The sequence below is a fragment of the Hemicordylus capensis genome, chromosome 4 (genome assembly GCF_027244095.1).
Source record: "Hemicordylus capensis ecotype Gifberg chromosome 4, rHemCap1.1.pri, whole genome shotgun sequence".
Classification (NCBI taxonomy): domain Eukaryota; kingdom Metazoa; phylum Chordata; class Lepidosauria; order Squamata; family Cordylidae; genus Hemicordylus; species Hemicordylus capensis.
This window is the reverse complement of record NC_069660.1, coordinates 88,671,003-88,695,591: the sequence shown is the minus strand read 5'-3', so window position 1 is coordinate 88,695,591 and position 24,589 is coordinate 88,671,003. Positions and strand designations below refer to the sequence as shown.

The window sequence follows — 24,589 nt, the reverse complement described above, 5'->3', positions numbered from 1 at the left end:
CCTGGTCAGGATCGAACTTGTAACCTTCTGGTTACAGGGCGGCAGTTTTACCACTGCGCCACCAGGGGCTCTTCTAAGCCAGAGAGCCAGCGTGGTGTAGTGGTTAGAGTGCTGGACTAGGACCAGGGAGACCCGAGTTCAAATCCCCATTCAGCCATGAAACTAGCTGGGTGACTCTGGGCCAGTCACTTCTCTCTCAGCCCAACCTACTTCACAGGGTTGTTGTGAAAGAGAAATTCAAGTATGTAGTACACCGCTCTGGGCTCCTTGGAGGAAGAGCAGGATATAAATGTAAAATAATAATAATAATAATAATTATTATTATTATTTTTCAACAGATTGTGCCAAAACAGATTGCGCCAAATTGTGGGTGGTGGTGTCTCTTTGTCACTTAGTTGAGGTATGCAAGATTTCAGGGAGATTGGAAAGGTACTTTTGATTGAGTAATAGAATATTTGGGATTTATAATGGTGAGACAACTTCTTATCGTAACTATACTGGCACTGCCATGCCAGTATAATTTTAATATTCCTTAATTTGTGCATTTGAAATGTTTACTACCTATTGTGATCTTAAGGATAAAGTGGGTCAGTTTTGTAAACAAATACATTTTGGTATGTCCCTGCTGGTATAACTTTATCACTCTTCTAATACTCTTCTAATACTCTTCTTTTGTAGTAAAAGTAATTGAGGAGAGGAAGAAATCCCTTCAGAATGAACAGGAACTTGAAAAGATCCAGAAGAAGCGACACTTGGATTTCTTGGACATTCTTCTTTGTGCCAAGGTGAGAAATCATATGAACCTGTGTGGCACCCCCACCCCCCAACCTTATATTATTCTTATCTTTAAAATCACCACTCTAAGAGACTGAGTTTTTCAGTCTGTTTAGAGCTTTGTTTCTGCTCATGAGGGGATGAGCCATTAAAAATGGTATAAACAAGAACAAACCAATGCAACAAATATAAATGACAGATCTTAAAATCAATATCATTAACATTGTTAATGAAGCTATATATCCGCTCAGAATGTTTCAAGTAGATTTATACATAATACATTCCAAATTATATCCTATAGCCTGGCACAACAACTCTATTCAGATGTTTGATAGGAAACCACTATACACTGTCTCAGTGCCAAAAGCAGGTCCAGATCTCCAGTCCCGGTATGTCACTTACTCCCTCCACCATGCCACTCATGGTTACCATGGCATTTGTCTGAAGAGGCAGACACTGTAACCATGCGGGTGACTGCTTCTATAATTGGCAGCTGGGATTGTCCTCCAGCTGTTACAGAAACACTCACCATCACAGCTACAGCATTTGCCTCTTCAGACAAGCACAGTGGTGAACATGAATGGCACTGTGGAGGGCATGGGTGACATGCTAGGGTGGGACATCTGGACCTGCATTTGGTGCTGGAACCATGTACAGCAGTTTCATATCAAATGTCTGAATAGGGCCAACATGTCTCTGATTACACAGTGCCTGTGTATTATTAGGGATGTGCACGAACCTGTCTGGAGGCCATGTTAGAGGCCTCCGGACGGGTTCGGAATTGGGCCAGTCCGGCAGTCTGGCACTGGGGGGGGGGAGGGGAGGGGAGGGGAGGTAGTACTTTCCCCTCCCGCCGCTCTTCCCCCTCTGGCGCTCGACTTTTACGCAAAGTTTTGGGGGTGGCAGCGTTCCTCCCTGCCGCCCCTGGCCTCGTTGTTGCCTGGAAAAAGAGGAAGTTGCTGGTACGCATGTGCCTGTCGCGGCCCATGTGCGCCTGTCGCTGCTGTGCGTGCACCGCACACGTCACACGTTGCGTGCGCATACAACGTGTGACGTGTGCAGCGCACGCAACATGTGACGTGTGCGGCGCGTGTGCGGTGCGTGTGCGGCACGTGTGCGGCGCGTGTGCGGCGCGTGTGCGGTGGCGACGGGCGCGCGTGGGCCACGACAGGCCCATGCGTGCTGGTGACTTCCTCTTTTTCTGGGCAACAATGGGGCCAGAGGTGGCAGGGAGGAACACTGCCACCCCTAAAACTTTGCGTAAAAGTTGAGCGCCAGAGGGGGAAGAGCGGCGGGAGGGGTAAGTACTAGACTCCCCCCCAGTGCCGGACCGCGCCTCCGTGGTCCGTGCACATCCCTATGTATTATAGGGATGTGCACAGAACTGGATTGCACAGTTCAGCGCAAATCTAGACCAGATTCGAGCCACTCTGGGCAGCTTGGGCTAGATCGAGCCCGGCCCAATCCAGTTCCACCATCGAGGAGCCAGCTCAAGGGGTTTGACGGCTATACTTGTAAGGGGGAATCCAGCAAAGATCCCAGCCAGTGTTCCCTCTAACAGGGATTCCCAGATGTTGTTGACTACAATTCCCAAAATCCTCAATCAAAAGCCATTGCAGCTGGGGATCCTGGGAGTTGTAGTCAACAACATCTGGGAATCCCTGTTAGAGGGAACACTGATCCCAGCTACTGATGTTCCAGCAAGGATCCAAGCTATTTGTGGATCCCTGATGATAAAAATGAAAGTGAGAAGTTAGATAAGAAGATGAAGAATGGTATACCGCGTTTGAGCGTGAAAAGTGGGATAGATCTAAGGAAAGAAGGTCTGGTTTTCCATGCCACAGTAAATTTCTTCACTGTGAATGCAAAGAAGTATAAAAGATAAATTGACTAGCAGCTCAGTCCAGGGATTCCAAAGTCTGCATGCTGGGCTGACATTAGATTCCAAGCTGAGATAATTCATAGTATGTAAAGTAAAGTAAAGTGTGCCGTTGAGTCGGTGTTGACTCCTGGTGACCACATATCGCTGTGGCTGTCTTTGGTAGAATATGGGGGTGGGGTGGGTTACCATTGCCATCTCTCGTGCAGTGTGAGATGATGCCTTTCAGCATCTTCCTATATCACTGCTGCCTGATATAGGTGTTTCCCATAGTCTGAGAAACATACTAGCGGGGATTCGAACTGGCAAACTGGCTTGCTAGTCAAGTCATTTCCCCGCTATGCCATTAAGTGGTATTCATAGTATGTAGTAACAGCCAAATAATCTTATTTCAAGTCAAGAGCTTGGAGGATATATATGTGTGTGTGTGTGTGTGTGTATATATATATATATATATATATATATATATATATATATATATACATACACACACACACACACACACACACACACACACACACACACACACACCCCCTAGCTGCAGCAGAAATGCACAGGTAAGGAGAGCACTGCTAATTAATATGGCCTGGAGACACAGAGTTAAAATTCTAAATAAAGTAGTTTATTTAGGAAATACATCAGGGAAATAAATAAGCCTACATGTCTAGCTGGTTGCTAGCTACATACAAGAAAAGGGGAAGGGAGAAGATGGAAGTCTCTCTCTCCAGGGCGCTTTCTAGATTCCAAGCTGTTCAGCAGTAAAATGCTTTGGCTTGGCAGGATTGTTTTGAAAACGAAAATAGCTTGCGCAACCCTCCTACAATGGGAAAATACAGCTATTTTTCTGCAATGAACTTGCAACATTGTAGGACTAAAACACGAGGATAAAATCTGAAAGAAAGCATCGGAAATGTGAATGGCACCTTTCTGACAGTGCAGGGACTGCGATGTCAAAACACAGGCAGTACAGAAGCACATTTAACAGACAGTAGTGACACTGTTGTAGTGTGCAATCTGGAAGTGCCCAGGCAAGAGAATGAAACCTAAGATTAATTCTAACAAAGGGGAATCAGAGGAGAGAAAGCATGCTCAGAGAGGGAATGCCCTTACCAGCTGTCTGTACTCCGAATGAACCTAGTGGTCAATAGGGTTGCTGGTGCCAAGAGTCAATGCCATTAGGAGCTGCATCTCCAACAATCCATAGGATTAATCTGAAGACTGAGATCCCATTTTTCTGACACATTAGGATCTGGTGTGGTTAATTTCACATTCCCATTCAGTTATAGTGATAAAAAAGTCAAAAAATCATTCTAATCAATTTTTTCTCTGTTCATCCACACTACTGGGATGCTTTGCCTGTTAGGAATGTGCTGAACTGGTTCATTCATGAACCAGAACACTGTGAGCCATGCCAGTTTGAGTGGTTTGATCGCAAACTGCTTCAAACTGCTGTGAACTGGTTTGTCAAAATGAGCAGCCCAGCCAATCAGTTTCACTGAACCGGTTCGCATACCTGCGATTCGGTCTGAATTCTGTTTGAATTTGAACTGAACCACACCAAATGGTCTGTGCTCATCCCTAGCACCTGCACAGATCAATATCCAGGGCATTTCCATAGTTTCTCAAGATTCTTCTGCATCACCCTATAAGCCAAGTGTGACCATCAAGGAAGGGTGGTTGGAAATGTAATGCTTCACCATGAGGTTTTGAGATATTTATATCTAGATCATCAGTCACTGCCAGCACTTGAGGAAACTTTCAGCACTCACCCTGATCCCTCAAGAATCTCAGGGTCACTGTGTTGTCTTAGCACAACAATTCTTCTGTCTTCATGTTGGAATTGAGAATTTAAATGAAATGCCACCGAGGATAAGCAACCACCAAGGATTTATTCTGGTTTGAATATAACACTTTTCTCCTTTGCACAGAACTACATAAAGCACATCTTTCCACCAGTAACAGTTTCACTCCAACTGACCTTAACTGTCACAGACTTCTTCCAATTTGCATATGGAATCCCACTGCCCAGTCACCACAGTGCTTGTGCTACCTCTGCAACATCCGTACAAAAGCCTCCATTATAACTGTACACCTCATGTTCTACATATTTTCTAACCGCAATTCTAGAATAAGAGAAACCCCCCAGGGTGTCACGGGAACATCTCCCTTCAGTTTCTTTGTGAATGCTACTGAGGAAACATTAGACCTTGCAATTCCAGCTCTCTCTTTTGATAGTTCCTGACAGTGAATAAAAGAAAAAGATGAGTTCAGTGTAGCTTCAACAGTGTTGCTGTTTTTAGTTAAGTAAACTACATTTATATTTAAAATGTTCACTTTTTAAAAAACACACCAAGAGCTCTGTCCTTGCAAGGACTGACTGAACTAACCGTGCACAAGGCTTGCTTCATAGTTCTGGGTGGTGGAGGGGTCAGAGGAAGCAATTTCTACTTGGCTGTCTGCAAAACTGCTCATGGTCCAGGAATCTGCCCATGATGGATTCATGATCCTCATGGACATATTCGTGGACCCAAAAGGGCTTTTGGAGATGGGAAATAAGCAAAGGTAGAATGGGACAAAACTTTCAGAGGTGGTAGACCATTGTTAGGGATGATGGTGGACCCTTGTTAGGGCTGGATACCATTGCAATTTCATGTAGAGATGCTGGGGTTTCAGAGAAGCAAGCACACAACTCTTTCACATTTAGATGCTTAGATACTTGCTTTCAGCAATTGCAAGCCTAAAAACATAACAAACAAACAAACAAACAAATAATGAGGCTATTCACACAATTGTAGAAAATTGGGCTAGCCTCCACTAGCCCGATTTTCTACAACCATATGAACCACCGGGCTTGGTTGCGAACCTGGTGGTTCCTGAGTGGGTAACCCGCTCAAGTAACTCTCCCCTTAAACCGGGTTTGTGGAGCGAGCACTCCACAAACCCGTTTTTTTAAAACTCGTGAGTTGCCATGGTGTGGCTCCATGCCGCAACTACTCACGAGTAGACCCCCGGCCTTAGAAGCAGCCTCCTGGCTCGGGGGTCTCTCCAGTATGCCCTGCATGCTCGTGCAGGGCATACTGGAGCTTCCGGGGGCTGCGCGGCCCCCGAACTCCCCAGCCCCGGCTGGCTCTGTGACGGAGCCGACAGTTGTGTGGGTGGCCGCTGCGGCTGCCCAGAGCAGACTGGCTGGTTGTCTGTGGAGAGAGCAAGCTAAGCCCGCTCTCCCCGCTCACCCTCCCCAGGTGGGTCTCTTTGATCATGAGACCTGCCTCAATAACAGCCTCGCTGGATCAGGTTCAAGGCCTATCTAGTCCAACATCCTGTTTCCCACAGTGGCTCACCAGATGCCTCTGAGAAGCCCACAAGCAAGATGTGAAGGCATACCCTCTCGCTTGCTGTTGCTCCCCTGCAATTGGTATTTAGAGGCATCTTGCCTCTGAGGCTGGAGGTAGCCTATAGCCATCAGACTAGTAGCCATTGATAGACTTGTCCTCCATGAATTTGTCTAAGCCCCTTTTAAAGCCATTCATTTTAGTCATTTACTCATTGAAAAACCATTCTTATCAGTCAGATAACTCTTCTTCCCTCTCAGCATTTTCCACATATGGAACATCTTAAGATGTTTTTAAAATACAAGTTTTGAAACAAAATAGAAGAAAAACACCAATCAGAAAACAATGCAGAAAATATTGGCCAGAATTGTATTGAATAACACTTGATATTATAATGTAAAAACTAGGGATGTGCAAAACGTTTTGATGTTGAAATGTTTCAACTTGAAATTGGCTGTTTCGAGTGTTTCAAGCTCAAAACAGTGTTTCAAGCTCAAAAAGGCCTATTTCAAGCCTATTTCAAGCTCAGAACAAAACAACTCCATTTTGATTGAAATCTTTCAGCGTTATACTGCCATTCTGGAGGCCTGTTTCCCCTTTGCTGATTGTTTTCTGTCACTGGCTTCTGATTGGCTTGCAATGGCAAGGAATGCAAAAAGAGAGCCAGCATGGCATAGTGGTTAGAGTGGTGGAATAGGACCAGGAAGACCCAAGTTCAAATCCCCATTCAGCCATGAATCCCCATTCAACTCCATTTACTCACTGGGTGACTCTGGGCCAGCCACTTATCTCTCAGCCTAACTTACCTCCAGGCCCATAGCTAGCCTCAAAGCTTTTGGGGGGAATCACAAAAGTCGGGGGGGGGATATATGGCTCTTTAAAAACAATTTGCAGCCTGGGGCACTTATATTGAAGTAGTGCAAGGACATCATTCTGCATACAATTTTTCTGAATCCAGTTTCTGATCTGGAAAGGTCCCTCCATACACTGGATGTCAGTAGGTGCATGTCAACTACATCAGTAGAACACAACCTATAAGAAAGGACAGAAATTAATTTATTGCATACCAGGGGAAGAAGAAAAAAATACGTTATGTCTCTTCCCAGAGATCATTTCATTGGATCATGAATACAATTAATGTGGCATACTAACTTGCTAAGCAGTCCTCTCTATTGTGCATAAGAACACATTTTTCAAGGGCAGGGGGGACTTCAGCCGCAAATATTCAGGCACTTCAATCCCTGATGTATGTAGCACTGCAACTTGGTCCATAGTATCCCTGTTCATCAAGCATTATGCCTTGGATGTCCCATCAAGGAAAGATGCATTATGTGGAAGAACTGTCCTACAGCATATTCTACTATGACTTTATCTACCTCCAGATAAGTTAGCTAGCTGATCCCTCAGTCCCCTGTGTGGATGCACAGAGGACCACAAAGCATATAAACATATATGCTTTGGACCACAAAGCATATAAAGCCAGGGGTGCTTTCTGTCAGCTTCAGCTGATACGCCAGCTGCACCTGTTTCTTGAGATCAATGACCTTAAAACAGTGGTACATTTGTTGGTAACCTCCAGACTTGACTTTTGTAATGCGCTGTACGTGGGGCTGCCTTTGTACGTAGTCCAGAAGCTCCAGTTGGTTCAGAATGAGGCAGCCAGGCTGGTCTCTGGGTCATCTCAGAGAGACCACATTCCTCCTTTACTGATGTAGCTTCATTGGCTGCCAATAGTTTCTGGGCAAAACACAAAATGCTAGTTATAACTTATAAAGCCCTAAACAGCTTAGGCCCTGGGTATTTAAGAGAGCATTTTCTTCACTATGAGCCACACCGTTCATTGAGGTCATCTGAGGAGGTCCGTCTCCAGCTACCACCAACTCATTTGGTGGCTACACAGAGACGGGCCTTCTCGGCTGCTGCCCCAAGATTGTGGAATGTGCTCCCTGCTGAGATATGATCCTCCCCATCTCTGGCAATTTTCAAAAAACTTTTGAAAACACATCTCTTCAACCAGGCTTTCTCAGCTTTTAAAAACTGTCTGTTTGTGTTTTTAATTTTATGGCTGTTTTTTAATTGTTGCATTGATTAACTTTTATATGTGTTTTAATTGTTTTTATGTTAACCGCCCTAGAGATGAAAGTTTGGGCAGTATAGAAGTTTAATAAACAAACAAACAAACAAACAAACAGCTTGCTTACCCCTATGTAGATACACATGATCCACCTATCTATCCCATTAAAGGTGAAAAGAAAACTTTGTGGTTAAAGTTTCTTACCTTGCTGAATTTAGGTCAACATACACTTGCTGTCGGCAAGATTCCAGGCATCCTTCTTTAGCAATTCTGCCTAGTATGTCGGGCAATGTTAATGTGTCTCAAGATGCTCTGGAAGTTCTGGGTGTTGGTTTGTGCAGGCAGTTTTCCAGTAGTGGGTATGTGCAAAGGACCACTTGAAGATAATCAGTTACAGGGAAGCAACTCTTTTTTAAAAAATACATTTTGTTTTAAAAAAATACTCACCACGTTATTTGCTTCTCCCCTTTCCCCCTTCATATACCTTATCAGGATGAAAATGGAGTTGGGTTGTCTGATGAAGACCTCCGTGCCGAGGTGGACACTTTCATGTTTGAGGGTCATGATACAACGGCCAGTGGGATCTCCTGGTCCTTATTTTGCATGGCACAGCATCCTGAGCACCAGCAGAGATGCAGGGAAGAAATCAAGGACATTCTGGGAGATCGAGAGAACATTCAGTGGTGAGATCAATACTGTTTGTCTTTCTTTTCCCCTTAATTTTGTAAACTAAAGGATAACTTAGATGGTATATAGGAAGTCTGTGAACAGTTTCCCTACTTTTTTGTTAACTGAAAAGCGCTGCAGAAGAAAGATAGGTGGGAGGGGGTCCTTCCTTTCTCATTCCACTGTTTATCCACTCAAATGAATCATCTCCACGTTGCTTTTCTTCTTCTTTTTCCCCTGGCTGGGGAGGTAGGGGAGATTATGAGAGGAAAAACATCAGGAAAGAAAACAGTTAAGCAGCCCCTCCTGCTTCCACTCCTGCATTCCCAATCATATATGTTCTAAGAAATAAGAAGCCTAAAGATAAAAATGTCTGTTCTTTAGATGTTTGTAATCCCCTGACATGTGATCACAACCAGTGGTGGAGACAGGGGAACGGAGCCCCATGTTCTCCCCCCATCGCTGCTGGCCCCACTGTCCCTGCTGGGTGCATGTCAGTGACACCTCTTGAGTGTGATGTAATGAGCATGGGGCATGGCCCAAGCTCTGGAGGGCCTGCGTGAGCCCTCCGGAGCTCATTTGCAGCTGGTGTTTGCTGGATCGAGGCATTGATTTCCCTTTCTCTCACTCACTGGGGAAAGAGAACAGGAGATGCATGTGCCCAGCCAGCAAACGCTAACTGGAAATGAGCTTGGGCCATGCCCTGGTGCATGGCATCACACAGAAGGGGCCTGGCTAGAACCCCAGAAGGGCCATGCAAGCCCTCTGGGACTCATTCCCAGACAGCATTTGTTGGCAGGGTGAACCTTTCATTCATTTTCTCCCTCAGGGGAGAATGGACAAAACACATACCCAGTCAGCAAATGCCAGCTAGGAATGAGCTCCAGAGGGCTAATGCGGCCCTTCAGGAGCTCTAGCCAGGGGCAGGGGCCGAATCAGGTGGTTCCCACGAGTTGGGCAGCCCAGGTTCTTAAAACTTGTATGGCCAGTTATAGCTCTGCCCCAGATTACAACCACCCACTTGTCAGTCTTTTTCCCACTCCTGGTGCATCACATTCCTTCTCCCAATCATGTGTGGGTGGTGGTATCCAAGCCACCCCTTCATACATGATCTAAATACTTGGTTACAATAGTATTTTGAGCCTGTGTGAGGGGGTAGTACAGGGGGAGTACAGATGGATACCAAGTTCTTATGATCAGGAGTACAGGAAAGGGGTCCCCAGAAGGGGGAACAGGACATGCTTGTGCACATTCCTAATCATGTGTTGGTGGGGTCAAATATGTGGTCCAAACCAGTTCCATGATAACTGGAAAATTCTGCCAATCTTCAGAATATGGAGCAGATGAACAATCATTAGTGGATGCTCTTGTTTATTTCTCTGCTATGTTTCAACTCAGAGAAGCAAATCCTAACCACATTTACCGAGAAGTTCCACTGGACTTAAGTGGTATTTACTTCCATACAAACATGTTTGTGATTTCTGCCTTAAGGTTTAAAGCTGGATGTAAGATTCAGGGTTTAGGACAGGTTTCTTCCAAATGCCACCATGAACATTAAACAGCTGTGTCATCTCAACATGGTATCAGCCTCAAATCACCAAATCATTAATATCATAATTACCATTTGAGCTAAAAGGGTTCTTCCCATTACATCAGGTATAGAAAAGGAACTATTTTCTCATACCTTGACTTTAAAGAATTCAAAATAGGGAGACTATTATTTAGTTTTCATAACTTATACTGCATAACTTAGACCTAGATGGTACACAGTAACTGGTGCCTGCTGATTCACTAGCAGAATAATGAATTGCTTTCTCTGCAACTTTCAGGGATGATCTTGGTAAGATGACTTATACTACCATGTGCATCAAGGAGAGCTTCCGTCTGTATCCTCCAGTTCCACTAGTGTCCCGACAACTGAGCAAGCCTATCACATTTTTTGATGGACGCACTTTGCCTGAAGGTTTGCAGAGTTTCTTTATTAAGAGCAAAATTCTACTTTTCATTCCATTCTGTGTTGCTCAGTGCAAGAGCAACTTGCCCTGACACCTTAGCCCTGTAGTCATAGTACTAATGGCAAACAAGATGACCAGGGGCCTGGAGCACCTTCCTTATCAGGCAAGGCTACAGCACCTGGGGCTTTTTTGTTTGGAAAAGAGGTGACTATGGGGAAACATGATAGAGGTTTATAAAATTATGCATGGAGTAGAGAAAGTGGCCAGAGAGAAAAGTTTCTGCCTTTCTCACAACACTAGAACCAAGGGTCATCCTATGAAACTGATGGCCAGGTCCAACAAAAAGAAGTACTTTTTCACATAGTGCACAATTCATCTATGGAATTCTCTGCCACGGGATGTGTGAAGGCTACTAGCTTGGATGGCTTTAGAAGGGGTTTAGACAAATTCATGGAGGACAGGTCTATCAATGGCTACTAGTCTGGTGGCTATAGATCACCACCTGCTTCAGGCAAGATGCCTCTAAATAGCAGTTGCAGGGGAACAACTGCAAGGGAGAGGACATGCCCTCATCTTTTGCCTGTGGGTTTCTCAGAGGCATCTGGTGGGCCACTGTAGGAAACAGGTTGCTGGACTAGATGGGCATTGGGTCTGATCCAGCAGGGCTCTCCTCATGTTCATATGGGTGAAGCTTTAAGATACCATATTTCTAGGTCAAGGTGGCTTCAGGTATAACCAGGACACACCAAAAGAGAAGTGCACAATGAATTTGGTCCCTCTTTTTGCCTCGGTAATGTGCCACAAAGGAATTTGCACATCTCCTTGTATTCCAGTATAAGGGTAGCTAGCTACCCTGTAGGAGAGATTAATTAATTCACCTTTCAGATGTTACAAAGGAAGTGCCAATGATGAAAGAGCAATGTATTCATGCTTTCTAGGAAGTTATGAAACTGCCCAAAGACAAGCTAGCATTTGGAAATCCCATCGAGGTACCTATGGAGCACAAGCTATTGGCTACCTCTTCTGTGCAAGGCCCATTGAAATGATGAAGAAGTGCACAAAAGCACAGTGCCCTAATATTTCTTCAACTTGTCTAGAAGATTCTATTCTCATCCATGTTAATGATCTTATCCAGGTAATAACCTTATTACAAGGAGGCTCTGTCATGCCCTTCTAGGGACCTAAGGCACAGTTCTAAAGCACACAGTTTCTCAGGAAACTGACAACCACAGGCTTTAATCAAAATCAACAATAAACTTCATTGATTACAAACTTTTATTGAACACAAAACAAGGCTTGGGTAGGATAAAATGCTTGGGGCATTCCCACATGACACAGAACATGCAAGATAGACTGGGCGCTAATGCTTAACCTGTGCTATGTGGATTTTTTGATGTGTATGCTATGCTACCTAAGCTACTCTAATTTGAGGTGCTGAAATGATTCAAGCAGCTGCAGCTGAAACATTTTGGCGGGGGGCGAGTGGTAGCTTTAAGGAGCAGGTATGCAGGTCCTTACCTGCTCCTCCACAGCCCCACCACCATTCCAGTCATTGTGCTGCCAAAAAGAACTCATACAGCTGCTTCCTTGTTCCCAGCAGCCTGCATGCAGTGTTGGCATATACATGGTGTCCATGTGGGCACCAACTCTCTATAGGCGTACATGCAGGAATGCATGGAGTATGGAGAACGTGTCTCAAAAGGACTATGCAACGTTGATGGCAATGTTGACTAGGCAATGTTGACAGGGTTTGGGGAAGTCTTCAGGACTGTTGGGAAATAACCATGTGGTCAGCCTTGCTTAGGGAGTCAAGGAGCCTTTGTCAGACTCTCAAAGGAATCAGATGAATTTGCCATGCTTTTTGGCTTCCTAGGCTATTCCTAATGCCAGTGTTAAACACTGTCCAATTCCTAGACTGTTTCCTCTCAAACACAGGTCAATTCATTGCCAAGTACTTCTGTAGGGGTGCCAAAAAGAAAGATGTGTGCGCCGGTGGATCTATTTTGGGACGCCATAAAAGCTTAAAGAAAGTTACTAACTTATCCTTGTACTAATTTAAACTTGTCTAGGTAATACTACAAAGGTACTCTAGTTTGAATAAGCACGTGCTTGCTGTAAGAAAGCTCCATTGAAACCTAACATGTATCTTTCATTTAAAGTAGAAGTCCTACAAATTTCCATACTCCTTGGCACTTCCTGCCTCAAGAGCTAAAGACTATCTATCTATCTATCTATCTATCTATCTATCTATCTATCTATCTATCTATCTATCACTTATTTATTTAACATATTTATATATTGCCCCAAACCTGCATCTCTGAGAAGTTAGTAGAGGAAAGGTAGAGATAAGAATGAGATGGGTCCACATGGCATCGAGTGTGAGTGAAATGGGTAAAGATTGTCAGATCCAGCTGCAAAGTTATTAATTTGTTGCATACAGCAATATTTGATGTCACTTTCTGCAGGATGGTGAGGTTTTGAATGAATGACCAGCCTATCTGGTTCTGTACTTAGGATCTGGACAAACTAATGTCCAGCTCTTACTGGTCTGAACTTGAAACTGCTTCATGATGAGCCAAATGCCAATGCTGATGTCTGTGGGGAAAAAACCCTTTTGTTATCAAATCTGGAGTTCTGTTGAGCATTCAAACCACTTTTTCAAAATACAACTGTACTTACAGTTCTCAGCAGTGTTCACACCATCTCTGGATGGAGATGACACAGAGTTAGATATCTGTGCAGAGAAGGATCAGTTTTGTTCCAATGTCCTGGCTGAATCCCAAGGACCTGGGATGGCTGAATTTTATTGTCAGTGTTGTTGCTGTTGTTATTGATATTGTCGCAGAATATAGGCTGTTCCCAGAAAAGTTGCTTTTTGTAATTGGCTGGTGGTGATTTCTGTGGCCCTTATGGTGTTGAGGTGCTCTTCAAGTTGTTTTGGAATTGCACCTAGGACGCCAGTTACCACTGGGATGATGATGATGATGATGATGATGATGATGATGATGATGATGATGATGATGGATTTACACAGTCAGACAGGTATTATTATTATTATTATTATTATTATTATTATTATTATTATTACATTTATATCCCACTCCTCCTCCAAGGAGCCCAGAGCGGTGTACTACATACTTGAGTTTCTCTTTCACAACAACCCTGTGAAGTAGGTTAGGCTGAGAGAGAAGTGACTGGCCCAGAGTCACCCAGCTAGTTTCATGACTGAATGGGGATTTGAACTCGGGTCTCCCCAGTCCTAGTCCAGCACTCTAACCACTATACCATGCTGGCTCTTTTTAGGATATACCAAACCCAATTTAGGATATACCACACCCAAACTTCTTCAGGGGTTAAAAGGACCAGATTAACAAGTCTTGATTCTTTTACACTCAGGTTTGTTAATTTGTAGCATCACATAGAAAACTCATGGTTGTAAACACTCCAGACAGAACCATTACAAAAAACATAGGTCAGAATCTAACAAATGGAAGCCCAAAGTTGTGGAAGTAATTCTTCAGGTCTTTGGTAGGGATGTGCAAATTGATTGGGCTTGCTGGAGAGCTGGTCTACCAATAGAACCCAATGGGTAGACCAAGTGTCTAGACAGTGACCTGGAATGACCCAGTCTAAGGAGACCTGCTCTATCCATTGTGTTCTATGGGTAGACCAGCTCTCCAGAAAACCCAATGGGTAATCTGTGTAAACCGCCCTGAGCCATTTTTGGAAGGGCGGTATAGAAATCAAATTATTATTATTATTATTATTATTATTATTATTAAACACCTAACAAGCCTTCATAAACAACTATCAAAACAGTTCAATCACATTATGAAAGGCGGTGATATTGAACAATGGCTAACAACTGGGAAAACTCATCTCATTATGAAAGACCCAGCAAAAGGTGCAGTTCCAAGTAATTATAGACCGATAACCTGCCTGCCAACCATGTTCAAATTATTAACTGGAATAATAGCAGATGAAGTGATGCAACACTTATTAACTAACAAACAGCTTCCAGTTGAACAGAAAGGAAATTGCCCGAACACCAGAGGCACAAAAGACCAGCCGCTGATTGACAAAATGATTTTAGAAAACTGCAAGAGAAGAAAAACCAATCTAAGTGTTGCATGGATTGACTACAAGAAAGGCTTCGATTCATTGCCTCACACATGGATACTAAAATGTTTAGAAACAACTGGTGTCAGCAAAAACATTCAGATATTTATTTAAAAAGCAATGAGCATGTGGAGTACACAGTTAACAATCAATGGCAAGGCACTTGGACAGGTTAGCATTAGAAGAGGCATTTTCCAAGGGGACTCACTATCTCCTCTGTTGTTTGTAATCGCCATGACCCCACTTTCACAAATACTAAACAAAACAAGCCTCGGATACCAAACATCTAAAACATCCAGTAAAATCAACCATCTGCTGTACATGGACGTTCTGAAGTTGTATGGAAAGTCCCAGTCAGAAATCGAATCACTGCTAAACACTGTCCATATATTCAGTAGCGATATAGCAATGGAGTTTGGACTAGACAAGTGTGCTGCATTAATAATGAACAGAGGGAAAATAACAAAAACAGAAGGAATAGAACTGCCCAATGGAAGCAACATCAAGAACCTGGAAGAGAAAGAACCTTACAAATACTTGGGCATTCTCCAGGCTGATAACATCGAACACACTGAAGTTAAAAGAAAAATTGGAAGTGAATACATCAGGAGAGTGAGAAAAACCCTCAAGTCCAAACTCAATGGCGGGAACATCATACAAGCCATAAACACCTGGGCTATATCTGTTATTAGATACACTGCAGGAATAATAGACTGGACCCAGGCAGAGCTAGAGACGCTAGATCGTAAGACCAGGAAAATCATGACCATCAATCATGCTCTGCACCCCCACAGTGATGTAGATAGGCTCTACCTCCCTCACAGCTCAGGTGGAAGAGGAATGCTGCAAGTCCATCAAACAGTAGAGGAGGAGAAAAGAGGCCTTGAAGAATATATAAGGGACAGTGAAGAAGATGCACTTCAAATGGTCAGGAACACAAAACTATTCAACACCAATGAAACAAAACAGGCCTACAAGAAAGAACAAGTCAAGAACCGAGCAGAAAAATGGAGAAATAAGCCCCTGCATGGTCAATATTTACACAATATAAGTGGAAAATCAGACATCACCAAGACCTGGCAATGGCTTAAGAATGGCAACTTGAAGAAAGAAACAGAGGGTTTAATACTGGCTGCACAAGAACAGGCACTAAGAACAAATGCAATAAGAGCAAAAGTAGAAAAATCCACAACAAACAGCAAGTGCTGCCTTTGTAAAGAAGCAGATGAAACAGTGGACCACCTGATCAGCTGTTGTAAGAAGATCGCACAGACTGACTACAAACAAAGGCATGACAAGGTAGCAGGGATGATACACTGGAACATCTGCAAAAAATACAATTGGTGGGACCATAAAATTGAAAAAGTTGAAGAAAATGAAGATGTAAAAATATTATGGGACTTCCGACTACAAACAGACAAACATCTGCCACACAATACACCAGATATAACTGTAGTCGAGAAGAAAGAAAAGCAAGTCAAAATAATCGACATAGCAATACCAGGGGATAGCAGAATAGAAGAAAAAGAAATAGAAAAAATCAACAAATACAAAGATCTACAAATTGAAATTGAAAGGCTGTGGCAGAAGAAGACCAAAATAATCCCAGTGGTAATTGGCGCCCTGGGTGCAGTTCCAAAAGACCTTGAAGAGCACCTCAACACCATAGGGGCCACAGAAATCACCATCAGCCAATTACAAAAAGCAGCTTTACTGGGAACAGCCTATATTCTGCGACGATATCTATAACCATTGACAATAAAATTCTGGCATCCCAGGTCCTTGGGAAGGACTCGATGTCTGGATAAAACAAACCAGTCAATAACACCTGTCTGACTGTGTAAACAAGAAATAATAATAATAATAATAATAATAATAATAATAATAATAATAATAATACCCATTGGATCTGCTGGAGAGCTGGTCTACTCATTGAACCCAGTGGGAAGACCATGTCTTCCTTATAAAAGTAGTAGGTCTGCCTTTTAAAATTTTTAAAAATTTACCAAAAATCAACCAAGTGCTCGATTGCTGTGTGGGTTGGGTGGTGGGTAGCACCCATGGTGCTTCACCACCCATCCCATTTTGGTGCCCCTAGCCCTTTAAAAATTGGCCAAATCAATTCAAATTTGAATTGACCCAGATTAGATGGCAGCAGATTCAAGTCTGAATTGAATCAGGCTGATTCAATTTGAACTCAAATCAAATCACAAAATTCAGTTTGTATACATCCCTAATCTTTGGATCCTGGTCTTCATTTATCTTGTCTTAAAGCATCCAGTGTTCTAAGATTTTGTTGAAAGGTTGTGCTGTCGAGTCGGAGTCAACTCCTGGCAACCACAGAGCCATGTGGTTTTCTTTGGTAGAATACAGGAGGGGTTTACCATTTCCATCATCCATACAGTGTGAGATGATCTCTTTCAGCACCTTCCTATATTGCGGCTGCCTGATATAGAAGTTTCCCATATTCTGGGAAACACACCAGCAGGATTCGTCTCTAGTCAGCCTCCTGGTCTCTAGGCAGGAACTTCCCCACTGTGCCATGTAACCACCTATTAATATTTTTTTACAGGCATAATGATTGGAATTAACATTGACTGCATTCATAAGAACCCAACTATATGGCAAGATCCTGAGGTAATTAATTTCTTTAAAATCAGGGGAAGAGGACAACTGTTTAACTAAATGAAAGGATTTCCCTATAGTTTGAAGTTCTACAGGCTTCCAATGTGCACAAGCCTTAAGATTAACTTAAATGTTGAATGTACGGCATACTCACTATTTTCAGGTCAAGATAAACCACTCTTGCTTTCAAAGGACTGCAAGCCTGCCTATGCTGAGGCAGCAAAGGTAAAGTGTGCTGTCAAGTCAATTTCGACTCCTGGCGACCACAGAACCATGTGCTTTTCTTTGGTAGAATACAGGAGGGGTTTACCATTGCGTCCTCCTGTGCAATATAGGGGTGTGCACGGAACCGGCTGGCCCAGTTTGGTTCGAGTCCAGACTGGACTCAAACCAGACAGGACAAGTGTGGTCTGGCCCCCATCAAACCTTCCCCGGTCTGGTCCAGGTCCGGACAGTTTGTGGATTTTAAAAAATATATATTATTTTTAAATGAATGTAAAAGTACCTTTAGCTCCTTTGGGGGGCTTCCTGTATGCCACGGGGGGAGGGGAGTGTCTCCGCGAGGGTTCCCCTTCCCCCCCCGCCGGCCTCTGAAATCACCGCTGCTGCCTGGGAGACTGATCATTTTTGGTTTTTTCAAAGATGTCCACCGTGCATGTGCAAATGACCTCTGTGAGGCCGTGCCCATGGGCCATGCCAGGCCTCGCAGAGGCCATTTACGCATGTGCGGCGGTGGCCAAAATGGCTGCCACTGCTTACTACAGAGGCCTGAATGGGCCAAAAATGATCAGTCTCCCAGGCCGCGGCAGTTATTTCAAAGGCCGGCGGGGGGAAGGGTAACCCTCGTAGACACACACACACCCCGCGGCATACAGGAAGCCCCCCGAAGGGGCTAAGAGTATTTTTACATTCATTTAATTTTTTTAAAAAAAATCTGCAAACTGCCCAGAGGTTTGGTTCCGGTCCAGACGGAACGGGGGGGGGGGGTTCAGTTTGATCCCGAACCCCCGAACCTCCAGACCGAATCTCCGGACCACCAAACCAGTCCACACATCCCTAGCTCAGTATGAGATGATGCTTTTTCTGCATCTTCCTATATCCCTGCTACCTGCTGCCCGATATAGTACAAGCAGGGATACAAAACGGCAACCTTCTGCTTTTTAGTCAAGCATTTCCCTGCTGCGCCTCTTAAAGTGACTTCAGAAGGTATATACAGAGAATATAAAACCAAGGCCTCACTACTTATAATAGTGCAGTTGGCCCTAATTGGAGTGAACATTGCTGCACGCATATTTAGGCAAGGTTGGGTAAATTAAGAGAAGATTATTGAAATACAACACTAAGCAAAAAAATAAATCCAGCTCTTATGAGGTATTCTTAGTAAGCCCTGGCAGACAGAGGCGTAACTAGGGAAAACGGCGCCCGGGGCAAGCACTGAAATGGCGCCCCCCGTGCCACCCCCCCCCAACATACTACATTATACTTAGGTTTTTCCTCACAAGCGCCCGCCGCCTCCAAGCCAGGCCACTGACTGGCCACCAGGTGCCAGCAAAGCAATGGGGGGGTGGGGTGGGCGGCGCGGAAGGGACCGCTCGTGGGGGAGGGGGCGCCGATGTGCTCCCTTGACTGCTGCGGCGCTGCTGCACTGAGCAGGAAACATTTGTATTAACAAAAACTAACAAAAAATTTAAAAAAAATTTGTCATGGCGGCGCCCCCCATGTGACCAGAAAAGATGGCGCCCGGGGCACGTGCCCCCCCTGCCCCCCCTATAGTTACGCCTCTGCAGCAGAATTCCTCAGATATCCATAGGCTGATCAACTACAAACTATGAAGACGAATCTAGTCAGCTGCAAGGTAGCAAAGGGCATGCTGGCCCTCTCCGTCTTGAGTCTGGAAGTCACCAGCTGCTGGATTCCTGCTCAGACCAGAGGCCGAATTATCCTGCTCTGCAAAAGGGGACATGATGATATTGACCATATGGAGTTAATGTGATAATGTGAATTTATGTCAAAGATTCATAAACAGGAAGGGCTTCTGTTCTCAGACAGAAGTGGGAGAGTGGAATTGACTATTTAGGGGGCAGAGTGACAGTTAGTGACGGTTAGTAACAGTAAGAATGTCAGAGACAGAAGCATAGTAGAGTTTATAGGGGACAATGTTAAGAAGCTGGTGATTGTATAAAAGTTAGGAAGCCTAACTACCTAAGAGAAAAAGAGCATTTTTCTGGAAAATAGTACAAGTCAGAAATGGTACAAGTTGGAAAGTTCTATTTGGATACATTTTTCTCTTGTTTTGTTTTGTAAGAGGCTGACTTTAATTGTTAATTGTAACAATTGTTAATTGTTAATTGTAACAATTGTTAATTGTTAATTAAAAGGTATTAGACAATATACATGAGTATATGCTATTATCAGAAAATGAATCATTTATTTATATATATAATTCTCCTGGGTGTGCCCAGGAGAAATGCGTCCCGGCAGCCCAGCTGATTGGCTGGGCTGCAGGGGGCGCCTGATTGGCTGGCAGCACACCCAGGAGAATTCGCTTGCTGGGCGGCTGCGGAGGCAAGGCGGCGGGCCGAGGGCCGCGGCGGCAGAGCCCAGCGAGGCGGTGGGCCCAGCAAGGTGGCGGTGGCGGCGGCCCCGGCCGTGAGGCGGGGCGAGGCGGCGGGCCCAGCACGATGGCGGCGGGCCAGGCCGTGGTGGCAGGGCCCAGCGAGCGGCGGGCCCAGCGAGGCGGGGCAAGGCAGCGGGGCCCAGCGAGGCGGAGGGGCCGGGCCCGGCTGCGGAGGCGAGGCAGCGGGCCTGATGGCGGCATTCTGGGGCTGGCCGCGGCATCGGCGGCGGCACTCTGGGGCCAGCCAGGCCCGCTGGTGGCGGCAGCCGCACTCTGCCCCGCCGGAGACGGGGGGTGGGAGGAGAGAGAGAGGTAGCCTGGCCCGGCCGGGCCCGGCCGCGGAAGCGAGGCAGCGGGACTGGCCGGGCCCGGCCACGGAGGCGAGGCGGCGGCGGCCGCACTCGGCCCCCGCAGGGCGGCGGCGGCCGCACGGGTCAGCTAGTATATATATAATTCTCTAAGGCATACCCATGGCTAATCCTGTGTGTGGCAGCTCTTGCAAGAGTTTGTGAGCAGAAGCACCTGACTGGGCAGTGTGGATTCCATATGCAGATAGGGAAGAGGAGCCTGTGAGAGCAGAAGCACCATGGTGATTAGGCAGTGGGGATTCCATATGCAGATAGGGAGGAGAAGCGTGTGGCTAGATGCTACAGCCGTGACCAAGAGGGGTGAAGGGGATGGAAGCAATGGGATGATGGAGGAGGATCAGGAGTGCAGCTCAGGTGAGGGTGGCAAGAACTCTGAGGTGATGGGGGCTGTGAGTGAAGGGGGCTCTGGGGTGAGGGGAGCAATCAAGTACTAGCGCGCAGATGTTCTGCGTGGGTTAAGCTACTTTATAGTATTAACAAACTGGCTATTTGTTTTAAACTGGTGGAGTTCTGGTTTGTTGAACCCCTGTCCCTAAAGCCATACCACACCACACCACACTACCTTTCCTTGTAGCAAGGGCAGAAAGTGACAATAGGGGAACTGAGATAAAAAGAGGAGCACAGTAGCGAAGCTGAGGCTGCATGTAACTTGTTTTGTGTCCATAAGGATTATCATGTTAACAGCTCTTTCAGAAATAGATATAAGATACATGCTGCAGCTGGTGTCAAAACCTATCATCTAAAGAACCCCCAAGAACATAAACATGAACTCTCTTACTAGGTTTATGATCCTGCAAGATTTTCAGCAGAGAACAAATCCCGAAGGCATCCTCATGCATTTATCCCCTTTGCAGCTGGTTCAAGGTGAGTATGACACTTGCTCTTTTAATAACAGTGGCTGGCATGATGCACAGCAGCAAGTCCTTGCTGAGCACCATGTAGGGGGATTATACAGCAGCCCCAAAACTGCAGGCAATAAGCAGTTGTACCATCAGTGCTAATGCAGTTACTCCCATTGTTGAATGGGAGCCACTGTAGTCACACTGATGGCACAACTGCTTGTTTCCTGCAGCCATACTGCTGCACAGCATGTCAGCCATTGATTTTTAAAACACTATGGTTTGTCTCAAGGCATTGCTTGGATATACTAAACATGACAGTATGTCTCCAAATACTAGTTGCTGGGAAATAACAATAGCAGAGGGCTGTTTGTCCTATGACCCACTTTTGGGCTTCTACGTTTCAAGTTCCTATGAAAACTAGATTTCCGCTAGAAGTTTCCGGAAGGAAATTCAACCAACAGGGCAATGTCTTACAATTAGAATAATCCCAGGAGGCTGTGAAATTCACACTGCTAATCTCCCAGATTAAATGTGGGGATGTCCTTGAAGGTAGTAGTTGATTTTCTCCAAGGCAGATCCTGAGGGTTGCTTTGCCCTCAAGGAAATATTTTCACATGTTAAAGGGAGGGCTCAGGAAAGGAAAGATCAGCAAAATTTCCCCCCTCTCTACAGACATGATGGAACTGGATTACTAAATATTGCGAAGGAGCTTTGCATGAAGCACCTCCATTCCATTAGTGAGATGTGAGCCATTATTTTTCATATCCTACGCTAGATAACTATATATATATATATATATATATATATATATATATATATATATATATATATATATATACACACACACACACACACACACACATACTTCTATCAGTGGCGGAGCGTGACCACCGGCGGCCCGTGTGCAGCCGTGGCGGCGGCCCCGCTCACCCCACCCCCCCGCGTCTGACATCAGACACGGGGTTGGCCACACCCCCGCGTCTGACATCAGACGCGGGGGTTGTGGTCTGGTTCCCGAATGGAGCCACAAGGCTGCGTTCGGCAGCAGATGGAGTCTAGCTCCTGAAGGAACCGTGTGGCAGCTTCGAGAGCTAAATGAAGGCTCGCGCTGCATTCTCAGTGCAGCCAGGAGTAGCTCTTCCCTGGGAAGAGCCACTCCTAGCCGCCTTCGTTTAGCTCCCAAAGGGGCTTTTGCAGCACTGGCCATTTAACTCCTGAAGTGGCCCCTTCAGGAGCTACTTAGGCTGGCGCTGCATTTGCAGTGCAGCCAGGAGTGGCTCTTCCCTGCCTTGGCTGCGCTGCAGTGGCCATTTAGTTCTCAAACGGGGGCTGCGTGGGCCCCACTCAAGAGCTAAACCAGCACCCTCGCACCTGACGTCAGACACGGGTGTGTGTGTGTCGGGGCTGCAAGACGCGGCCTCTGATTGGGCACGACCCGGGTTCTTTGAACCTGTTGGCCCAATGGTGGCTCCGCCCTGCAGCTCACTTATACTTGCCATAGGCATGGCACATTTGCCCCACTCAGTCTGCTGAAGCATGAGGCAAGAGGAGTTTTGATTGGTGGAGGTACCTGGTGTGATTAGGGTAAGCTCATTGCTCATTCTTCTGCATGCCCAGGCCCTCATTTGGCTTCAGAGCAGCATCCCTCCCTCCCTCCCTCCCTAAAGCACAGTGTGGCCATGTGCTGGTTGTTCTTCTGGGAGCTGGGTAGGCATTCTTTTGCTTTCCATGAATTGGCCATGTTGGGGAATCTTGTTTACCTACCACACTGTTCTTCTTAATTAGGTTTCCTGACCACAACTGGCAGCTGCAGTCAGTGTGAGTCTGTGGGCACCTAGGCCATCTTACTATTGGGCACCCTAAGGCACACATTTGGCATGATGAGATGTTCCAGCCATTTCCCTAGAGCAGGGGTGAGGGGAACCTTGGCCCTCCAGCTGTTTTTGAACTACAACTCCCACCATCCCCAGCCACAATAATTGTGGCTGGGGGTGATGGGGTTTCTCTAATCAAGATGGTATTGCCAACCTTAAAGACTGCATGGCTTGAGCATGTATGTGAAGTGATTTACCTATACCTGGACTTTTTCAGGTTAGTTAAGAGGAGCAGCAGTTCAGCCACAGAACTTTGATGCTGCTTTGAACTAGGGTGTAATTGCCCAATACACACTTAGGCTAGGGGGTTCACAAGTGGTGAACCCCCTAGCCTACACTGCTGTGGAGATCCCACTCTACTGTGGAAGTGGAGTGCCAATTCCTTTTCCAGTCTTAATTGCATGTTGAATTTAAGTAAAGTTGTGGCCCTTCTTCCGGGTTCTGCCTCATTGTCTTCATTGGTGTGGGGACAATATATATATACCGATTTCCAACAACCACAACAATTCTCAAAGTGGTTTACAAATTTCATAAATAATGACCTATGCTATTAAACAAGCATTACATGGAAGATCATTATTACTTTTGTTCAACCTGAAATGGTTAAGTCAGTGACTGGTTACTGGCCTCATTTGCATGTAATGCAAAACCACAGTTAAATGGGGCAGAGGTTGGAACTCTGTTACATCCAAATGCATGCAAACATGGTTTTGTGACAAAAGTGACCTGTGATTTGCCTTACCAAACTCCAATTTGAACCTTCAGTTTGTAGCATTTCACCACCGCAGCCTGAGGTTTGGCGGTGTTGCCGTTACATCCAAACATGGACAGCGCCATAACCGTGGTTTTGTTCACTGTCCAGAGCTGCAATCATAGAGCAGCACAGACCCACCCGGGAGTGTGACCACTCAATGCCTGTGGTGCTTCTCGCTGGCTGCTTCTCTGAACACTTGTCCCACTCCCGCTGTCTCCAATCCAACAAAGCAGTTGCCCAGTAACAGGGACACCACAGCATCCCAGCCCAGGTTTGTCAGCTTGTCAAATGGCAAAGACACACAGGAGCATCTCCTCTTTCCACTCTGTCCCTTGCCCCCCCTCCTCGGTAAGCAGGAGAGAAAGGGGATGGGATGACAGCATGGGCATTAAGTGCTTTGCTCCCCAAGAATGAATCAACACTGACATGTGTTTACGAGCATACCCCTTTGAGATGGCAACACAGACGGGGCAACCCTATTAGAGCGCTGGGACAGAAACGTATGGGAGGGTGGCAATATATGGGGTTGGGTATAATAGGCAGTCCCAACCAGGGTTTCTTAAATGTCTATTTTTTGCACAATGATGTTGAAGGGGCCCCCAGTCACTTCCCCTTGTGGGTACCTGTGCAGGTACTCTAGGCTTATTCATGAGAAGGGCCAGGCAGCAGGATCAGCATTGCCTCAGTGAAAGGAGTGTTTCTACATGCAT

At 45.5% G+C, this 24,589-nt stretch overlaps 1 protein-coding gene and 1 long non-coding RNA gene across 2 annotated transcripts in view; one reads left to right on the top strand and one right to left on the bottom strand.

Moving 5' to 3' along the window:
- Positions 1–24,589, top strand: part of LOC128325304 (cytochrome P450 4B1-like) — a 42,808-nt gene that overhangs the window by 16,110 nt on the left and 2,109 nt on the right. The window contains exons 7-11 of the mRNA XM_053250959.1: positions 679–785; positions 8,552–8,742; positions 10,555–10,688; positions 17,372–17,436; positions 21,191–21,273. Coding sequence (XP_053106934.1) covers positions 679–785; positions 8,552–8,742; positions 10,555–10,688; positions 17,372–17,436; positions 21,191–21,273 — 580 coding nt within the window. The remainder of the gene's footprint in view (positions 1–678; positions 786–8,551; positions 8,743–10,554; positions 10,689–17,371; positions 17,437–21,190; positions 21,274–24,589) is intronic.
- On the bottom strand, positions 5,769–13,802 carry LOC128325305 (uncharacterized). The gene is made up of 4 exons (XR_008307363.1): positions 13,360–13,802; positions 8,840–8,966; positions 7,138–8,716; positions 5,769–7,017 (listed from the first exon to the last, which is right to left on the bottom strand). It is a non-coding gene; the product is annotated as an uncharacterized LOC128325305 (long non-coding RNA).